The sequence below is a fragment of the Kryptolebias marmoratus genome, linkage group LG10 (genome assembly GCF_001649575.2).
Source record: "Kryptolebias marmoratus isolate JLee-2015 linkage group LG10, ASM164957v2, whole genome shotgun sequence".
Lineage (NCBI taxonomy): Eukaryota > Metazoa > Chordata > Actinopteri > Cyprinodontiformes > Rivulidae > Kryptolebias > Kryptolebias marmoratus.
The window spans coordinates 22,487,082-22,504,860 of NC_051439.1; the positions used below are offsets into that span (position 1 = coordinate 22,487,082).

General features: G+C 49.0%; 3 protein-coding genes across 7 annotated transcripts in view; 2 read left to right on the forward strand and 1 right to left on the reverse strand.

Annotated features, from left to right (window-relative positions):
• Window positions 1-209: 209 nt before the first annotated feature.
• On the forward strand, window positions 210-3,269 carry LOC108248715 (cyclin-dependent kinase 2 interacting protein). The gene is made up of 5 exons (XM_017437671.3): window positions 210-355; window positions 1,295-1,457; window positions 1,538-1,631; window positions 1,884-2,013; window positions 2,888-3,269. The coding sequence occupies exons 1-5, from the start codon at window positions 349-351 to the stop codon at window positions 3,088-3,090; spliced, it is 597 nt and encodes a 198-aa protein (XP_017293160.1). The 5' UTR covers window positions 210-348; the 3' UTR covers window positions 3,091-3,269.
• Window positions 3,270-3,551: 282 nt separating this feature from the next.
• On the reverse strand, window positions 3,552-12,024 carry znf839 (zinc finger protein 839). 2 transcript variants are annotated; one of them, XM_017437668.3, is made up of 10 exons: window positions 10,249-12,020; window positions 8,861-9,889; window positions 7,526-7,639; window positions 7,338-7,451; window positions 7,162-7,254; window positions 6,495-6,641; window positions 6,306-6,410; window positions 5,728-5,794; window positions 5,204-5,321; window positions 3,552-5,134 (listed from the first exon to the last, which is right to left on the reverse strand). In XM_017437668.3, the coding sequence occupies exons 1-10, from the start codon at window positions 10,843-10,845 to the stop codon at window positions 4,672-4,674; spliced, it is 2,847 nt and encodes a 948-aa protein (XP_017293157.1). In that variant the 5' UTR covers window positions 10,846-12,020; the 3' UTR covers window positions 3,552-4,671. The 2 variants fall into 2 exon arrangements, 1 of the variants encoding a protein (XP_017293157.1); XR_003040324.2 differs by having other exon boundaries at window positions 4,991-5,134; window positions 6,286-6,410; window positions 10,249-12,024.
• A 560-nt stretch (window positions 12,025-12,584) lies between these two features.
• The window catches only part of tecpr2 (tectonin beta-propeller repeat containing 2), a 21,513-nt gene continuing 16,318 nt past the window's right edge, over window positions 12,585-17,779 (forward strand). For 3 of the 4 annotated variants that reach the window (XR_003040326.2, XR_003040327.2, XM_017437680.3), the window contains exons 1-10: window positions 12,585-12,902; window positions 13,990-14,098; window positions 14,212-14,352; window positions 14,847-14,975; window positions 15,049-15,180; window positions 15,256-15,413; window positions 16,363-16,516; window positions 16,682-16,834; window positions 17,146-17,278; window positions 17,361-17,587. Coding sequence is in view for 2 of the 4 variants with exons in the window: in XM_017437680.3 (XP_017293169.1) it covers window positions 14,018-14,098; window positions 14,212-14,352; window positions 14,847-14,975; window positions 15,049-15,180; window positions 15,256-15,413; window positions 16,363-16,516; window positions 16,682-16,834; window positions 17,146-17,278; window positions 17,361-17,587 (1,308 nt within the window). In the remaining 2 variants the exon portion in view is untranslated. The remainder of the gene's footprint in view (window positions 12,903-13,989; window positions 14,099-14,211; window positions 14,353-14,846; window positions 14,976-15,048; window positions 15,181-15,255; window positions 15,414-16,362; window positions 16,517-16,681; window positions 16,835-17,145; window positions 17,279-17,360; window positions 17,588-17,779) is intronic. The other variant, XM_017437681.3, reaches the window with a different exon arrangement.

Genomic DNA, 17,779 nt, shown 5'->3' on the forward strand with positions numbered 1-17,779 from the left:
GGAAGTGGAAAAAATTTCTAACTAGTTGTCATTTTTTTGTGTTTGAGGCAGCCATATTGTACGTTTAGATCGGGGCTCGTGAGGAAGTTCTAATTTTTCCAGGTTCCGATTCGGAACCAAAGTTAATATTTACAGTAGAAAGAAAGCTGTGCTGGGATTTTAGAAATTCCGACCTCTGCGTTCAACCTGAACGCACCGTCCGTTCGTCGACGATCACGTGACTCATGGAAACAGGAAGTAAGTTTCTACTCTCCGACTGTCCCGTTCGGCACATGGTTCCGATGGGTTTTTGGGTCGAATAGCTGAAGGAGGACCGGGGACGCATTCACGGAACCGGTTCTCCGTCAGATGGAAGGTAAATGACTGACGGACCGAACTTTATTTTTTTTGTTGATTTTAACGGAGCAGAAAAACGATTAAACTTTAGTTTCTACGGAGCCCCGTAAGGGTCATGTCGGGATATAAACATGGCGTCCCTTCGCAGTAACTACGTTTAGGAGAGGTGTGTAAACTGAGGTAGTTATCCCTGAAAGAGGATGATGTGAAGCATCTTCTGTTTGTCAGATTTAATCAGAAATCTGAGAAAATCTGATTTAATGAAGGAATCTCCGTACTTAAAGGTTAATGTGTTTATTAGTCTGGTTTATAGGTTTAAATCTAGAAAATTTAGGACATTGGAGAAGTAAAATTGTCCCATTAAAGTAACATTTATTTGCTTTAGCTGCTGGGTTTGTTAAAGAGAATTAAAATAAAAAGTTAAATCTGTTTTAATAGATGTTCCATCTGTAGGCCTTTGTTCTGTGAGGTTCAAGTCACGGCTCGGACCCGGGTTAGGGTCATCTTCTCTGTGTTTTTGGGTCGTCTTCCTGTTGGAAGGTGAACTTTGAACCCAGCCCGAGGTCCTGAGTTCTGTGGATCTGCTGAGAAACACCCCCACGTCACGATGCTGCCACCACCATGCTTCACTGTGGGGATAATACTGGGCAGGTGGCACCTGGTTTGAATCGAACGGTTCCGTCTCGGTTTCATCGGATCAGAACTTCTTGTTCCTCAGAGGCTTCGCTGCCATGAGGTCCAGACTGAGGGAGGTCTGCAGGTCTGGTTCTGGACCTCTGAGGCTCTCAGTGGTTCTGCTCTGCGACCCGGTCCTGGAAGAGGCCCGGTTGGTTCTTCGGTTTCACTTTTACAGAGAAGTTTGATTTTCATCAGAACAAGAAACCAGGACAACGTCTGGACCAGATTTGACATTTTTCGCTCTTCGTGCATCAAACTGACCCGTAACTCGTGTCCCCAGGAGGTCCCGCCGACGCCGCGGCGAACAGGAAGTCCTCTGCGCTTACAGGAAGCGCGAGAAAGCTCAAAGACAACGCCGCCGACTGGCACAACCTGATGCTGAGGTGGGACAAACTGAACGAGGAAGGCTTCAACGTCGCAGCGAACATCGTCAACACCAGACGGTGACTTTATTTTTTAATTCTCTCTTTATAAACAAAACCAACAGTTCTTTTTATTCTGAGCGGTTTGATTTTCCCCTCAGTTCTCAGAGAGATCTCTGGACTCCGGATGAATCTCCTCCTTCTGACGAGCTGCAAGCAGAATGCTCCAAACTGCAGGATGTCGTCCACAAAATGGTGACGCCCCCTTTAGATTTATGTAAATTTATGGATGCTTCTGTTGGAGCAAATGAAACTAAATTGTTGTTGGATCTGAGTAACATTTAAAGTTATGATCGGTTCAGTTTTGAGTCAGAACATCAACCAGTGTGATGAAGACGTGTCTGTTTGTCTTCATTCAGACACTCCGGGGTCTCCCTGGACGACCGAGAAGCTTCGACATCTTCAGTATCATAAATGTGCCTGAGCTTATTTTTCCTCCCCGTTCAGGTTGCCGTGGTGACGAAGATGGAGCACCTGATGGAGCTGCAGCGAGGCGTTCAGGAACTAGAGGAGTTCCAGTTTGGTCCTGAAGGGAGGACGGTTCCTCTGTTCCACAGCTGGACCACCAAGGACTTCGGTCAGAAAAACTTGTTTTTGTTTTATTTTAACGCCTGTAATCGAGGCTTTGAGCCCGGCTCCATGAAGGCCCGAGTTCTGCTCCGTTCTTTAATGGGCCGTCAGATCAGATGGTTCTGGAGGACAGGATCCGTCACAGGAAGGACCTGGTCCCATCAGGCAGCTAAACCATCGATGAGTCCACAGATCAGGAACCGTCTTAAGGGTTTTACTGAAACTATTACCGGCTGCACCTCTGCAGCTGAGTCCTGTTCAAGATGGCCGCCACAGCTAATCAGATGTGGAAAACAAGAACATGGAGAGTGGGCAAATTTGTGACCATGCAGGGCCGAGTCCGAGTCCAGCCCCTGTAGGTCCGAGTCCAGCCCCTGTAGGTCCGAGTCCAGCCCACGTAGTCCGAGTCCAGCGCACGTAGGTCCTAGTCCAGCCCACGTAGTCCGAGTCCAGCGCACGTAGGTCCTAGTCCAGCCCACGTAGGTCCGAGTCCGAGTCCTAGTCCAGCCCACGTAGGTCCGAGTCCGAGTCCTAGTCCTAGTCCAGCCCACGTAGGTCCGAGTCCGAGTCCTAGTCCTAGTCCAGCCCACGTAGGTCCGAGTCCGAGTCCTAGTCCAGCCCACGTAGGTCCGAGTCCGAGTCCTAGTCCAGCCCACGTAGGTCCGAGTCCGGTCCGTGGTAACGGGGATCAAGTTGACCTGAGCTGCGAGTCTCTGAAAGGTTCGGGGGCGAGGGTCGTGGAGGCTTCGCTCTCGTGTCGCCGCTCGTGTGACCCGGTGACAAACCCACGACCCGTCTGGGGTCAGAGGGGCGACCCTGACCCGGCTGACTGCCGCCATTTTTACTCATGGTCCCGTGTTTTCGGTTGTGTGGCGTTTCAGAAGAGAACTGCGGCGTCCTGATGGTGGACTTCAGGCAGGAGCTGAGGCTGAAGCTGGTGATCCTGGAGGAACTCGCCCACGCCGTGAACTCTGACCTCAGCATGGTCTACCTGTCCTGCTGGCTCCACCAGCCGTTCATCCGAACCCAGACCAGACTGAGGCTGGAGGCCCTGCTGCTGGAGACCGGACACCGGCCCGTGTGAGGAGGACCAGGACTGGGACTGGGACCGGGACCAGGACCGGGACCGTCGGGTCTGTGAAGGTACTGGCCCAGCTGGGTGACGGATCCTGAAGACAGATTTTCTTTCTGTGGAAACTTGAATCTGCTGACATGAATTAAATCTGAAACTTAAACTCGTTGAATAAAAAGTTTTTTGTTTAATTCAGGGTTTCAGTCACCTAAATAAATTAATTAAAGGTTTTAATCTGAAGAGTCTGTTGGGGATGACTCTCAGCTACTACCACACCAAACCGCAGCTCATTATCTGCGGCGGCCATCTTGAATGGCGTTAATTAGTCCCAGACGTTCGTCCAATAATTACTTCCTGAGTTTCATTAAAATCCCTCACCTGGTTTCTGAGATATTTGACCTCATTTGGAAACCGACACACGAGGACTGAGTTTAGTTTGCAGAAACTAAAAGAAATAAAACACCAAACTGAAGTCTGACTCGTCGGTGTTTTATTGGAGAAACATGAAATCTACTGAACGCAGCCGACCGCCGGGTCCGCTTGTCCCTCCGGCGCGCTCTCAGCTCGTCTGCGGCACACATTTCCAAACATTTATAAAAAAATAAGAATAATAAAAATAGTGCAACTCTTTTAAACTTAGCTCTTCGTCTGTATCTACATATAAACATTCAGGAAAGCGGCTTGTTCTTTTAAACCAAGTGCAGATGTGGAAACACTGAAAGGGAAAAAGTCTGAATATAAAACCACACGAAGCTGCCGACGACATCATCTTCATCATCATCATCGTCATGCTGGACAAATGCACCAATCAAACGAGCCGAACTCAGACGCTGATTGGACTTTAATCCTGAAACTCGTTAAGGTGGAAGTCTTATTTTTCTGTCAGCGCAGCAGCAGGTCGTGGACCGAAACCAACAATAAATGTTTGAAATGACAACATGGCCGACCCACCAAATGTCAGGAATACAAATATGAGTTAAATAAGACGAGGCTCGCAGCTTCACCTCAGATCTTTTCAGACAAGAAGTTTAATCTGAACACAAAACAACTAAACGAGTCTGAAGCTCCTCCTCTGGGAGTTTGATCTTCCTGTCAGCTGTGTCACTTTTATGCAAATTAGCTGCTGTTGGCCACGCCCCCAACTCTGCATCTGAAGGATGAAACGCTGCGGATCTGACCCACATTTACATCGTGAGGGTTCTGACTTTGGGACGGGGGATCAGCGGTCCGGACGGTGCCTCATAAAAATCAGTTTAAAGTTTTTATTCCAACTTTTTTTTTATTAACAGTTCTGATGTTGGTTCAGACAAACCTGCGTGACTCTACCTGTTCTTCCTCTGTATTTGGATGAGGATGCGGACCGTTGTCGCCCCCTTGTGGCGTGGCGTGAGTGCTTCAGCGTTTGGAGAAAATAAATAGTTGTGGTTTTGTAGACGGGTCCTGACTCACTGACTGCCATGTTAGAGCTTTATTCCAGACAGACAGGTGTTTGGAAACATCTTCCAGGATTTTTTACCTGTCCACGTCCGTTCATACTCACCTTTGGTCCATTCAAACCACCTTAGAAATGTTCTAAAACCATCTTTATTGTTTTTACGGAGAAGCTTTGTCTCCGTCTGAAGCCTCGATGCCCAGCAGGGCCTGGACCGCTTCCAGGGGAACTCCCTCCGGGGTCTGGATGTGCATGGTGGTCCCGTCGGGTCCGTTGACGATGACGATGCCATCTGATCCCGGCTCTGCCAGCTGGACTGTGAGCTGCTCTGCCTGGATGTAGATCTCCTGGCCCTCCTGCAGCTCCTTGGCCTCACACGGCTCAGACTGAGGCGCGTCGCCCTGCCGGGGCTCAGAGGACGCTGCCGCCTGATTCAAGCTGGACTCGGACGTCTTTGCGGTGCTCTCAGAACCTGAACCCAGAGCGCTCTGTAGCCCTGTGGTCTGGTCTGCGGCGTCAGCGTCCCGGTCAGAGCTTATCGACCCCTCCTCCTGCACCTCCATAGGCGTGGCGAGAGGCGAAGCCTGGCTGGATGCTGTCTGAGCAGAGTCGGCACCAGAGGGGCTGAAGGACGGAGAGAAACACACTCAGGTCTCAGCGGACAGCTAAAACACAAACCTTCCATCAGCTCACCTCCAGGTAGAGTCTGCCGAGGTGGTCTGCAGTTTGGAGCCACCTGAGATCACCAGAGGCGAGACGGAGACCGAGCAGGGTTTCAGAGGGGAGACGGAGGACACTGTGACACCACCTCCTGGAGAGGGACGACGACGAAGACACGATTCAACCAGGGAAAGTCAATATATACTAAATGATACGTTCCACTTAAAAAAACGACTTTTTTGGGCTCTTCATTCACACAGATATCTACATGATCTATTTCTATCCTCTATCACACCAAACTGGGTCCTGCCTGAGGACTCTGCAGGTTTAGTTGGAGTGTAGTGTAGTTGGAGTATAGCAGGTGTAGTTGGAGTATAGGAGGTGTAGTTGGAGTATAGCAGGTGTAGCTGGAGTATAGCAGGTGTAGTTGGAGTATAGCAGGTGTAGTTGGGAGTATAGCAGGTGTAGTTGGAGTATAGCAGGTGTAGTTGGGAGTATAGCAGGTGTAGTTGGAGTATAGCAGGTGTAGCTGGAGTATAGCAGGTGTAGTTGAGTACCTGTCTGCTCGTCTGTGATGCTGTTCTCCATCTTAAATCTCTTTGATGGCGGCAGCATCTTGGAGTTCTGGGTAAAACAAACAAACAAAAGAAGATCCTGGATAAACATCTTTGTATATTTAATAATCACAGTAGTAAAGTCCAGAGGAAGTCATTTGTTGCCCCTCAGGGTCACGCTGTTCGGCAGGTTTTAGTCCAGGTCCAAAACCTGCTTTGTACTTTTTCCTTTTTTAGGAGGTTTGCAGACATCTCAGGAAGGATTTTGGCCTTTTCCATGTTTACAGAAAGTCTAAATATTTAGTTTTCTTGGCTGCTGCTTGGAAGTCAAACCTTCAGCTCGTCACAAACGTCCCTCAGGACCGGAGACGTCTTTAACCCGGACTTTGTTTCCTCAGTTTTCAGTGAATTTGTTCCGTTCCTTTAGCAGAAAACCTGAACCATAATGTTTCCACCTCTGTGCTTGACTGTAAGCGTGGTTTTCTTCAGGCAACACTCAGCATCTTTCATGCATCTGTTTGTTTTCGATAATCTCTCTCAGTTAGAACCCAACCACTCAACTTTGCTAATACTATGTTTACCCCCATGTATCGGACGTTCTTATTGGTCAGATTAGAGGCGGGCGATGCTCCAGGAACCACCTTCATCCTGTTCACCTCATCCAGGATCCCCAGAGACCGGGCAACCTGAAACAGCAGAACCACAGACTGGTACCACGCACTTGCCTTCATCCAACCTGCAGCACAGAGGCAGAACACTGGCTCTCTCACCTCGATGTTCCGCACTTCCACGGGCTTGTCTCCGCTCTGAGGACCTGTGATGTACTCCTGAGCCGCCTGCCTGACGTGAGCCTGCAGGGACTCAAACTCCTGGTAGATGTCTGGGAAGCTAGCGCACGTTGGACTCCTGCAGTCCACCTGAAAGAGCCAGAGGACACGAAACGATGACCGAAAAACACCAAACAAACGAGCTTCAGTCTGTTCCTTTATAAATCGATCAGGTCCGGCTCGAACTCCATCAGTTCTCTACGTAAAATAATCTAAAACTAAAAGCAGCGGGTGACATGCATTCCTTTAAAACTGTAAAAATGACATTTAATAGCTTCTGCACTTCCATACAACACATCTTTATTTATTTATAAAAACCTGCAACAACCTGTGGGACTGGACTCTGCTTCCAAGGCTTTTTATAAAAGCTCAGTCTGTAACCAGGATGAGTTTGCTCTTATTCTCTGTTCAGACTTTGTTTTAATCATTACAGCTTATTTATTGTGCAGCAGGAGCTAAAAGCTGACATGTTAGTGTCTACAGGTTGGTTTTTGTTGTTATTGTTTCACTTGAGAATGAAACAAACTGGTCAACAGAATAATGAGGCCGACTGTCTGACTCTCTGAGGAAACAGCATTTAATCTCCACCCTCTTCAGCAGAGCTACTTACCTTTGCCAGCAGCAGCTCCCACAGACTCAACACTTTGGTCAAACGAGGAAGAACAACATCGGTCAGCTCCTCTGCCTCGCACTGCTCCACCAGCTGGAGGAAACGTGTGGAAGTGCGTGTCAGGTGCTTGTGAGCTGCAGGTAAGACGTTGATCGTACACACTTCGTTCAGCTTACCTCCTGCAGCCGGTCTCGTCTTCTCTTCCCCTGCTGGTCGGCCGTCAGCGGGACGCCGCCGGATCTCTGATGTCGCCCGCGATGAGCCGGTCTGCTCCCAAAGCCAGCTGTCCCCTGAGGGACCAATCAGATTAACGATCAGGCACAGATTGAGACGGTTGGAGGTCGTCAGCGGTGAAAGCACTCACTGGTCCAAGAAACTGTCCTCGACCCCCGCCTCTCCTCCTCCCTCGTCCTCGGGGACGTCCTGGGCCCCGGTTACGGAGGCCCCTGAGTCCTGATGCTGCGGGGACTCTTTCTGCCTGGAGAGACACACCAACAGGACAAAACTAACCAGCAAATAGGTCAGTTTACTAAACAAGACACCGTTTAGACTCGGAGCAAACAAACATCGATGGTTAAACTGAAAAGCTACTAATCTTTCTGAGAACATCAATAATTTAGCTTATTCTTAGCAGAACTGAATGGTTTACAAATGAACAGAAAATAGTTATGAAACAGTCAGCGAGGACTTTGTGAGTGATGCCAAATCCAATAATAATCAGTCTTCATCCTAGAACTGCTGAGACGAGCAGAACTTTTCACTCAGTGATTAACTGACCATGAAAAGATGCAATCAAGGAAAAAAAGAAAGTCCACCCTCCTTTAGTTCTGAGGTTTTACAGATCAGGACGTAATCGATCTGATCTGGTTTTTACCAGAATCTAAAAAATTAATCAAATCTGAGCTCAAGTGAACAGAAACAGATTCCACCGAGTCAGCATTTATTAAAAGAAACTAAAAGTTAAAGCTGGGAGAGAAAATCTGGTTCCAGCTCAGGATCAGGAGGTTCTGCTGCTCCGGAGCTCCAGGTGTTAGCACAACGCCAGGGCGGAAAGACATCAGCAATGACCTCAGAGAATTAATCTGGGAAGGGTCAAAGGTCATCTGGAGTCCATCGTTCTACAGAGAGAAAGATTATTCACAAGAGGAGACAGCAGCTGATCTTCACCCTGAAGGTCAGACCATGCAATAAGCTCCATCAGACTCTACAGGCCTCAGTCAGCAGGTCAAAGGTCAAAGGTTAAAGCTTCTTCTGTCTAAGAAGGAACCAGCAGAACCAGACCAGAGGACAGATGTTTACCCAGAATGCACTGCAGCTGTCAGCACGGTGGAGGAAGGCTGACAGCTGACAATGATCCCAAACACAGCAGAACGGTCCAGAACCAGAACCTCAGAGAGCCCAGCAGAAACCAATGAGCTGAGAGTGGGCCACAGCTCCTCCACAACCAGGAACCCACTGAGAGTTCTGCTGCTGGAGGAGGTTCTGGTTCTGTTTCCTTCCAGCTTTAACATTTTGTTTTAGTTTAATAAAAACTGACTCGGTGGAATCTGTTGTGGGTCAGAGTTGAATTATTTTAGAACCTGATGAAGACGAGTTATTCTTCATCGTGTCCTCACAGGTAAAACCCTGGACTTTCTTTTTCCCAGGAAGGCATGAGACGTATAGATATTTGTCTCTGCCTGGTGGACGGGTGTCTCACTGTGTTTGTTGCTGCGACAGGAAGTTTGTCCGTCTCGTCCGCCTCTTGGCCAGCTGCTGTCGCCTCTAACCGATCTTCGTCTTTAAGTGCCGTCGGGGCGCTGCCGGACAGAGGCGGCTCTGCGTGGGTGGGATTCAGTTTGTAGTGCCGGTTTAGGCCCCCGGGGCCAATGTAGGACTTGTCACAAGTCTGGCAGTGGTGACAACGGGACTTGTGGCTGTAGGTGAGTGTTGAGGTTCCGCTGGAGCCGGGGTTGTTCTTCCTTGCGTTCTCGCCCTGCTCCTCTTCCTCACTCATGTCGGAATAGTCGTCAGAGTCCGACTGGTGGCTGTCAGCCAGGTCCTCTGTTTTAATGAACTTGTAGTCCTTGGCTTTATACTTTGGTGGTCTTGAGACTCGACCTGACCTCGTCTGGACCTTCACCGCCTTCTTCTCCTTCTTCTTCACCTTCCTCTCCTTCTCTCTGTCTCGCTCCCTGACTGCGGACGGTGTGGAGACTTTGACGGCTTGGGGGGTGGCAGCGGCCGAGCTGGGCTGAACTGGAACTGCAGGCGGTTTAACGGGACTTTTACTGGGAGAGGTGTCCATGCCGTTACAGGGCAGGCTGATGAGAGGAACGCTGATGGTTTTGGAGGCGGCAGGCGGAGGGGTCTTATTGTTGGAAACCTTAACTGGGGAGGCTGCTGGGACTCTGATGGAGGACGAAGCAGGTTTCGGAGCAGGGCTGGAGGTGGCGCCGGCTAAGGTTGCCTGACCGGTCAGCTTGTGGACCAGCGGGAGTAAAGATCCAACGACAGGAGTGGAGCTTTGCAGCAGCAGCTGGATGGGTGGGTCCCCTGGGTTCTGCTGCAGGAGGATCTGCTGACCCTGGTTGACCACAGGCTGGATGTGGAAGATCTGAGCGTTGCTCAAACCACCGCTGGCGGCCAGCTTCAGCTGCGGGTGGCTGACAGCTACGCCCTTCTGCTGCGGAGAGACGCCTCCCTCCTGTTTGGGAGGAACCTCGATCTGGAGCTTGACGGGTTCTGACTGTAAGGACAGAAACACAGATGGTTTATTATAAAAATAAGGGACGGGCAGTCATTTTTAAATATTCAAAGTCTAGTTAAAATGGGTTCGAAGAGCTCACACCATTTAGAAAGGATTATAAAGTTAAAGCTATGGTAAAGTCGTGGATCAGCATCGGCTGATATTTGTTCTTCTGACACTTACTGTGCTACATTAGTTAGCTTTAGTGTTTACGTTGAGTGCAGACCCACATTTCAGAACTGCATTTAAATATATGCGGATAACTACTGGAGTATATTGGATACAGTTCAGGATAACCTTCATAGTTTACCATGAGTCCAGATCTTTAGGGAACCCGGTTCTGGGTCTGTGGAACCCACCTGAACAGAACTGAACTGCATAGCAACGTGTTGAGCCACAGTCTTCAGCTGCTGGGACGCGTTGTTGTTCAGGCTGGGGGGCTTCAAGTCCTGCTGGGGGATCTGGGCCTGGTTCTGGGACTTGGTGACCTGGTCGATGACCTGCTGGAGCTGACTCGGGTCCAGGACTGTTTTCTGGACCGGGAAGGTCTCCACCAACTGCGTCTGCTGGAGCAGCTGGGCGGCTTCGGTGTCGGAGACTTGCAGGATCTGGTGCTTGGAGAGCTGGTTGAGGACCGCCTGCTGCTCCTCGGCCGTCAGCCCGGACCCCCCCTCCAGCAGGGTTCCGTCCGGCTGCAGGTAGATGATGGTGGTGGTGGACAGGTCGGTGAACTCCGTGCCCACCATGGCGCTCGGCTCCAGGACGCCCGCTAAATGAGCCCCGGACCCCGCCGGCTCAGCCTGGAGGGTCTGACCCCCACCCGAAGACGCGAGCTCCTCCCCGGGCCGGTCCGTGGGACCCGCCGCCCCCGTCACCCCGGAGCTCAGGGGGACAGGGGGCTCCTCTGCGGCTGTTATTGTTCTGGTCGCTCCGCTGTTACCCTCGTTTTCCGCCATTTTGGCTGCGAGGTGACAGTCGGTTCGGAGGGGGGGGGGCGTTAACCGTTAACCTCCTCCTCCTCGTCCGTCGGTATCAGTAAATAAATAAACGGCTCCAAATAAAATCGTTGTGTGCTGCAGATAAAGCACTCCGCGGGGAATAATGACAACATTAACGGGACGGGAGGAAGCCACGGGCAGGGAAGTGTTAGCGGGAGGAGTTTTGATCGAGCCTAGCTTAGCTGTCAGCGCGAGCGGAGGTTCGGATTTTCCGGTCCGGATCCGCCGCCGAACTGGATCCAGACGCCTCAAAACGACCTGTCCCGGTGTTGTTTTCATCAGGAGGGAGAAAAAAAGAGCTTCAATTTTATATAAAGACGAGTGAAATTTAAGGCAGTTAGCTACCGTTTGAAATGGAATGTTTGTGTTTTTAAATAAAGTTTTTTTTAAAACGTCTTAGATGAAAACGGAAGTTGTTTTTACTGCCTCATAAAATAAAACAACGACCATGTTTAAAGGTCATATGAAAATAAAAAAAAGAAAGTCATACAAATTGCCTGTTATCAGAGTCTCTCATATAAAAAATGACACTAATTTAAAATTAATAATCAAATATCAATAAATTATTAGGGTCCGTTCTTCATTGTCTGTGATCCCTCTGAAGTGTGACGCATCGAGAGCCAAACAGGAAGTAACAGATCCAGAAAGTGTGGGGGGACCGACCCAAACCTCCAGCAGCTGAGTCGTTCTTCAGGTTCTGATGGACCAGAAGGTCTGGAGACGGACATCAGGTAACGTTCTGAAGAGGAGAACCACCGCCTGTCTGACCGGCACCGGCCTCTTCCCGCTGTCAGACCGGCGCTGGCCTCCTCCCACCTGTCCGACCGCCTCCCGCCTGTTGGACCAGTACCAGCCACCTCTACCTGTCTGACCGCCTCCCGCCTGTTGGACCAGCACCAGCCACCTCTACCTGGTGGCACCAGCCTCCCAGCACCGGCCTCCTCTCGCTGTCAGACCAGCACCGGCCTCCTCCCACCATCCGGAGGTGAAGCTCCTCCCAGACTGTGTGACATCATCGTAAAGCTCGGGGGTTCCTCTGGTGAAACATGGGGCTCCAGTTCCTCACAGCATCACTCCAGACCAAACCTGCTTCTTCTTCTGCTTCCATTTCCCCTGATAAATGCGGCGACAGGAACCTCCTCAGCGTCCTACAGCTGTCTGCCACAGCTGGCCCCGCCTCCTTCTAAGTTGGTAACTCCGCCCACAATCAGCCCACAGAAACTCTAAAAACAAGTCATTAATGTTTGAAACCAGAAAAATGGACCAGTGGAGTGTTTTATGATGATCTTTAACTAAAAGAAGAACCTGAAAACTAATTAATTTGATATTTTATTTAATTTCCCCTTTAAACCTGCGTTCATGTTAACAGGTGTTGACTCCGAAGGTTAATCAGTTGTAGATGTACATTAGGTTGTTACCGCTACTTTAATTTGTTCAGACACAGGTCATTCTTTGGCTAATGCGGGCAACCATTTTGTTGATGTTTATAAATAATGTAGTCTAATGTAGAGTGTTCCCAAACACTTTGTTTTACTTCTGGTGTCATGTTTGATTTTTCGTTCATGCTGAACACAAAACTAAACACAACTCTTCAAAGTTACTGCAAATTCCTTGTTTTTTTATTTCGCGCTTGGACCCCTGCCGGCTTCCGTAGGGACTCTGATCCGGCTTCCGTAGGCGGGCTGATCCAGCTTCCTTGTTTTCCAGCCAGCAGTGACGGAGTCGCCTCTTCCTGTCCGTTTGTAAATGTTGTGGAAACGGTGGCAGCAGCCACAGAGAAACATAACCACACGCCTCGGAACATACCTGTTTCTTGAATCAGCTGTACGAGATTTAAAAAAAAAAAAAAAAAACAGAAATAAATCGGAGCGACAGATGTTGCCGCCTTCGGTCTGCAGGAGGCGCAGTTGGACGTAGGCAGCTTTCTGACACGCGCTGGGCGATGTCAGCTGTTCCTTCTAATTAAGTCGCAGGCAGAAGATCAACATCTGGGGGGGGACAATCTTCATCAGTAGGTAACGCAGTCTTCCTCTCCTTACTGCTGTCGGCTCTGTTAGCAAGGTTAGCTCATGCTGGCTAGCCTACGTTAGCATCTCTGTAAACAACACGGTAACATGACAATCAGCTGTCATTTACTCACCGAGGCCACAATTAGCGCCATTACAAACTCCATTACATTTATGAGCGGTTTAATATTTCTCCTTAATTTTGATTTGAATTCATGCAACGCAAAGGGAAATATAACATTTGCCTCATGAGGCAGGTTGTTTCGTATCATTCGGGGTTGGTCAGGTCAACAAACAGCGTTTATTATTAGTTAAATCTGGTGTTTTATGACGCTGTCGCCATGTTCGCGACTCCGTTTTGCTCCATACAAGATTGACAGTTAGTTTGTCCCTCGAATTTGATTAAATAAATGCAGAATGATGCACGTCGTAGTGGTTAATGCTGTTTATTTTATGGGATTTCTCATCTGTTTACGTTTGACGCTGTTCCGCCCCGCCCTCTGCGACTCTGCTATAATAACACCAGAAGCCATGGGTCAGGAATATTTCACCGGATTTTAGGAGGAATGTGTGCATATCTTTAAGCTTTTATAGATCAGAGAAAATCCACGAGAAATTAAACTTGTTCAGGAAAAAAAAAAATTGAAGTAGTTTAATTATGGCAACCTGTAAATGCCTGTGTGTGTTCATATATGTCAGCAAAATATCTCATTAACCAGTTGACAGATTTTAATGAAACTCTCAGTGAGGATTTACTGGATGAGCATTTAGAACTGATTAACTTTTGGGGTCAAACTGATTTAAATTGGCCTCCACAGCAAACTGGCTGTAACTCAGTCAAATTTACAGATATTGAACTAAATTTTGGTGTGGTAGTAGCTGAGAGTCGTACCCAGCACATCCTCTGAGCTTTCGTTTTTTTCAAGCTTCAACTTGAACTGCAGTGCTGTCATTGTTCCAGATGAGAGGATCTTAGTTGTGATGGGCGAGTCATGGGTTTTATTATAAAACGGCCACAGCAGGGCGAACCAAAGAGCTACATGTCCGCCGGCTGCAGACCTCCGACCTGTTTGAACCGTGTCTTTTTATTTCCCAGGACCTGCTGAGTCTGTTCAAGGAGCATCATGACAGCCCAGCCGACCTCTCCGTCCATCCTGAGAGAGTTCAGTCCGCTCTATTACCTGCTGAATGCCATCCCAGCCAAGGTACCGACTCCTTCCAGACGTTCTGAACGAGGGGACAAACATCGTCTTGTTCTGTTCGGCGCAGATGTGTTTGTTTTCATGTCTGTTACTGATGGAGGCTTGCGTGTGTCCAGGTGCAGCGGGGCTTCAGGTCTGTCCTGGTCTACCTGACGGCTCTGGACAGCAGCTCGGACTTCCTGGCGGTGGGCAGCAGCATCGGCATGCTGTATCTGTACTGCCGCCGCCTCGCACACATGAACAAGTACAGCGTGGAGGTGTGAGCTCTGGTTTTCTTCTTCTCGTCAGTTTGATTTTAACTGCGCTGATATCGCTTTTCTGTTTTGTTTCTTTTGGCTTTAACGGTTCAGTGTCATCCAGCTCTCAGTCACTGAATTGTTGCAAAAAATGAAATTTCTTTAGTTCTAGTCTTTTTCTCGCCAACCTAATAAGGTGCTTGTTTGAAGCCAGTGCTTAATTATTATCATTATGATCGATAATGTTTTTCTCCTAAACCAACAGACGGATTTCATTGAAACTTGTGGAAAAATAATTATTAGAGGTGCAACTTGCAAAGTCAGCCAAATGCAAAATGGCCACCACAACTAACATAAAAATGGTTCTACCTCAGTCAGTTTCAGAGATATTGAGCTAAAATTTGGCGTGACTTTCGCTGTAAATCTGAGATGTTTTTTACCAGAACATCTGGGCAATCAGAAGGTCGTGTCTTCGTGTTGGAAGTGACTTTTCCACGTGTCTCTGTGTCTAACAGGGAAAATGTGACGCCATCACGGCCGTGAAGCTGCTCAGCTGTTTCGACGACCTGGTGGCGGTCGGGACGGCTTCGGGTCAGGTCGCGGTCTTCCAGCTGGTGTCGCCTCTTCCTGGCCGTAACAAACAGGTAGGCGGATCGGTCAGCACAGCACGCCACGTGTTTCTCTGCCGCTGCAGCACAGCTGTTTGTTTCGTTGCAGCTCAGGCGTTTTGACGTTGTCGGCTTCCACAAAGGCTCCGTCACGTCTCTGACCTGGAGCACCAACGGGATGAAGCTTTTCTCCGGAGACGACAGAGGGCGGGTGGTGTTCTCCGCTCTGGACCTAGACCAGGTGAGAAAACACGACGTGGCAGAAGTTTCCCGCACGTTGAGCCGGCGTGCTGTCTGACTGTGGGCGTGTGTGCAGGGGGTGTGTAAACCTGTGCTGCTGCTGGAAGAGCCCTCAGGTGTGGTTCAGATGGAGTACAGTCACCAGATGTTACTGGTCTCAACACAGCAGAGGTCTCTGCTGTACTGCACACAAACACAGAAGGTCTCACAGCTGGGCACCAAACCCCGCAGAAGGTACCGCAAACATGTCCCAAACAACACGCTCACTGAGACAGAGGTGCACTGGAATGACCATTTGTGGCCGCCATCTTGCTACGTGTGTCACTCTGTGCTGTTTACACATCGAAGCCACACATTTTTACCTCCATATGCATGCTGTATGCTGTGCCATCAGTCCAGAAACACACAAAAATAGCCTTATTTTACTCAAATAAACATACAGGGGTTAGACAATGAAACTGAAACACTGGTCATGTTAGTGTGGGACGTTTCATGGCTAAATTGGACCAGCCTGGTGGCCGATCTTCATTAATTGCACCAGTAAGAGCAGAGTGTGAAGGTTCAATTAGCAGGGTAAGAGCTCAGTTTGGCTCCAAATATTGCAATGCATACAACATTATGGGTGACATAACAGAGTTCAAAAGAGGACAACTTGTTGGCACATCTGTGACCAAGACAGCAAGTCTTTGTGATGTATTAAGAGCCGCGGTGTCCAGGGTGATGTCAGCATACCACCAAGAAGAACGAACCACATCCAACAGGATTAACTGTCTGAAAGGGACGTTCCAGGTGTTTCAGTTTTATTGTCTAACCCCTGTATCTCACCCATAATTTGAAAACAGGAAACAAGTTTTCTGTAAGGTTCATCCCATCAAACCCGGTCAAACATTAGCTGCTGCAAAACGCCAACCCTGTGCAATAATACTACTGTGTGTGCTGTAATCATTTTAACCAGACCAGTACATATACATGCTGGTTCTGATAATTCCTTGGCTGACTTTATCTGTTTTACTCAAATATTTATGGTCTGCTGATCTGCTAGCAGTAATTAAGGACACCCACGTAGCACCTAGCAAGATGGCAGCACAAATTCTGTTGGCCGTTCCCCTGCCGTGCCTGGTGACTCGTTAAAGATGGCGGGGATTATAACCGAACCCGCTGACGGTGTCTCTGTGCTCCGCAGCAGTGGCAGGTTTGGAGCCTGCTTCCTGCCCGCTCTCTGTAAGCAGAGCGACCTGCAGGTCTACGCTGCCCGGCCCGGGCTCAAACTGTGGAGGTCGGATGTCAAAGGTCACGTGGAGGACACCCGACTGCTCAAAGCCCTGTTCAGCACACAGGTACGCAGCGAACATCCCACCCACTCGTTTATTTATCTTTATTCAAAGATTGTCTCCCGCTGCTGAAAGCGAGAGGGCGATAATGTTTTTGCTCATGTGTCTGTTAGCCGTCCACTCCAGTTTGTTCCTTCACCTGCTGCGCTCCTGTCCACCTGTCTGTCCCAGATACCTCAGTTTGAGTTGTTCCCTCGCCCCGGTCCGGTTGGAGCGTACCGTCCAGCGGATCGGCAGCTCGGTCTGCTCGGCTGCTTCCTCAAAGAGGGCTGGATTCTCAGCTGGAATGAATACTGCATCTACGTGTTCGATTGCCTCAGCGAGGTGAGGGCTACTCCTTCATTCAGACACCAAAACAGACTTTTCTTTGGTTTAAACGTCTTCCGTCTGTTGGGGATTCTTTGGATGGATGGTCATTGCTGTTGTCTTTCCGCCTTGGTATTGTGTTAACAGAATGCTAGATTAAAAATCTACGAAAGAACAAATTTTTATTATGTCCTGATACCTAAAAGCTAAAAGATGGTGAGCTTTCCATCTCACATGAGGCGAACCGTCTTTGTGACGGATTAAATTTAAAGCTGAGCCACTTTTATTCTTCAAACGTTTAAAGCTGCTGCTTTGTTCGATGTTCAAAGGTCATAATTGGTGCTCTGGAAAGCTGTGGAGACATCGTGTCGGTGTCGGCTTGTGACAACGAAATCTTCATCCTGAAAGGAGACAGAGACATCATCCGTCTTTCCAACACCCCAGAGGGAGTCGCGTCCACCTGTGAGGACACCTACCACCAATAATAACAATCCTATAACAAACTTTACCCCACAGCTAATATTTACAGTCTGCTTTCCTTCAGTGCCATCGCTCTCCATCCATCTTTCCTCACCTTTGACCTCGCCCCTCGTCCTCCAGCCAGCTGGATCAGTGGGAGCAGCTCAGCCAATCAGGACAGTGGCCATCGTCGTAGAGGAAGGGGATTACGTGGAGTCAGGCGGCGAGAAGCTGTCTGAGGAGGGAACACGTGAGGAAGAGGAGGGGGGCGTGTTGGTGCAGGAGGCAGAAGAGCTGGACGACCAGCTGAAGGTACTTCTGTCACAATTTTAACAAGAAGGATGAAACATGGAAACACTCATTCTCCCCCTGCACATCAGTTACAATGAAGACCAAAACTGAATTAAAATAGAAGCATTTATTTAAAACAAGTGACTTGAATGTGTATATGACATGTATTTGTGTGGGTGTGTAAATCCATGGGGATCAGCCTCATCTGAAGCA

Coding starts and splice junctions, on each gene's coding strand:
- LOC108248715 (XM_017437671.3), top strand. Junction 1,632..1,883: donor AGGATGTCGTCCACAAAATG/GTGACGCCCCCT, acceptor CTCCCCGTTCAG/GTTGCCGTGGTGACGAAGAT. Junction 2,014..2,887: donor CTGGACCACCAAGGACTTCG/GTCAGAAAAACT, acceptor GTGGCGTTTCAG/AAGAGAACTGCGGCGTCCTG.
- znf839 (XM_017437668.3), bottom strand. CDS start 10,845: ATGGCGGAAAACGAGGGTAACAGCGGAGCGACCAGAACAATAACAGCC. Junction 6,411..6,494: donor TGGAAGTGCGGAACATCGAG/GTGAGAGAGCCA, acceptor CTGCTGTTTCAG/GTTGCCCGGTCTCTGGGGAT. Junction 5,795..6,305: donor AGAACGTCCGATACATGGGG/GTAAACATAGTA, acceptor TGTTTTACCCAG/AACTCCAAGATGCTGCCGCC.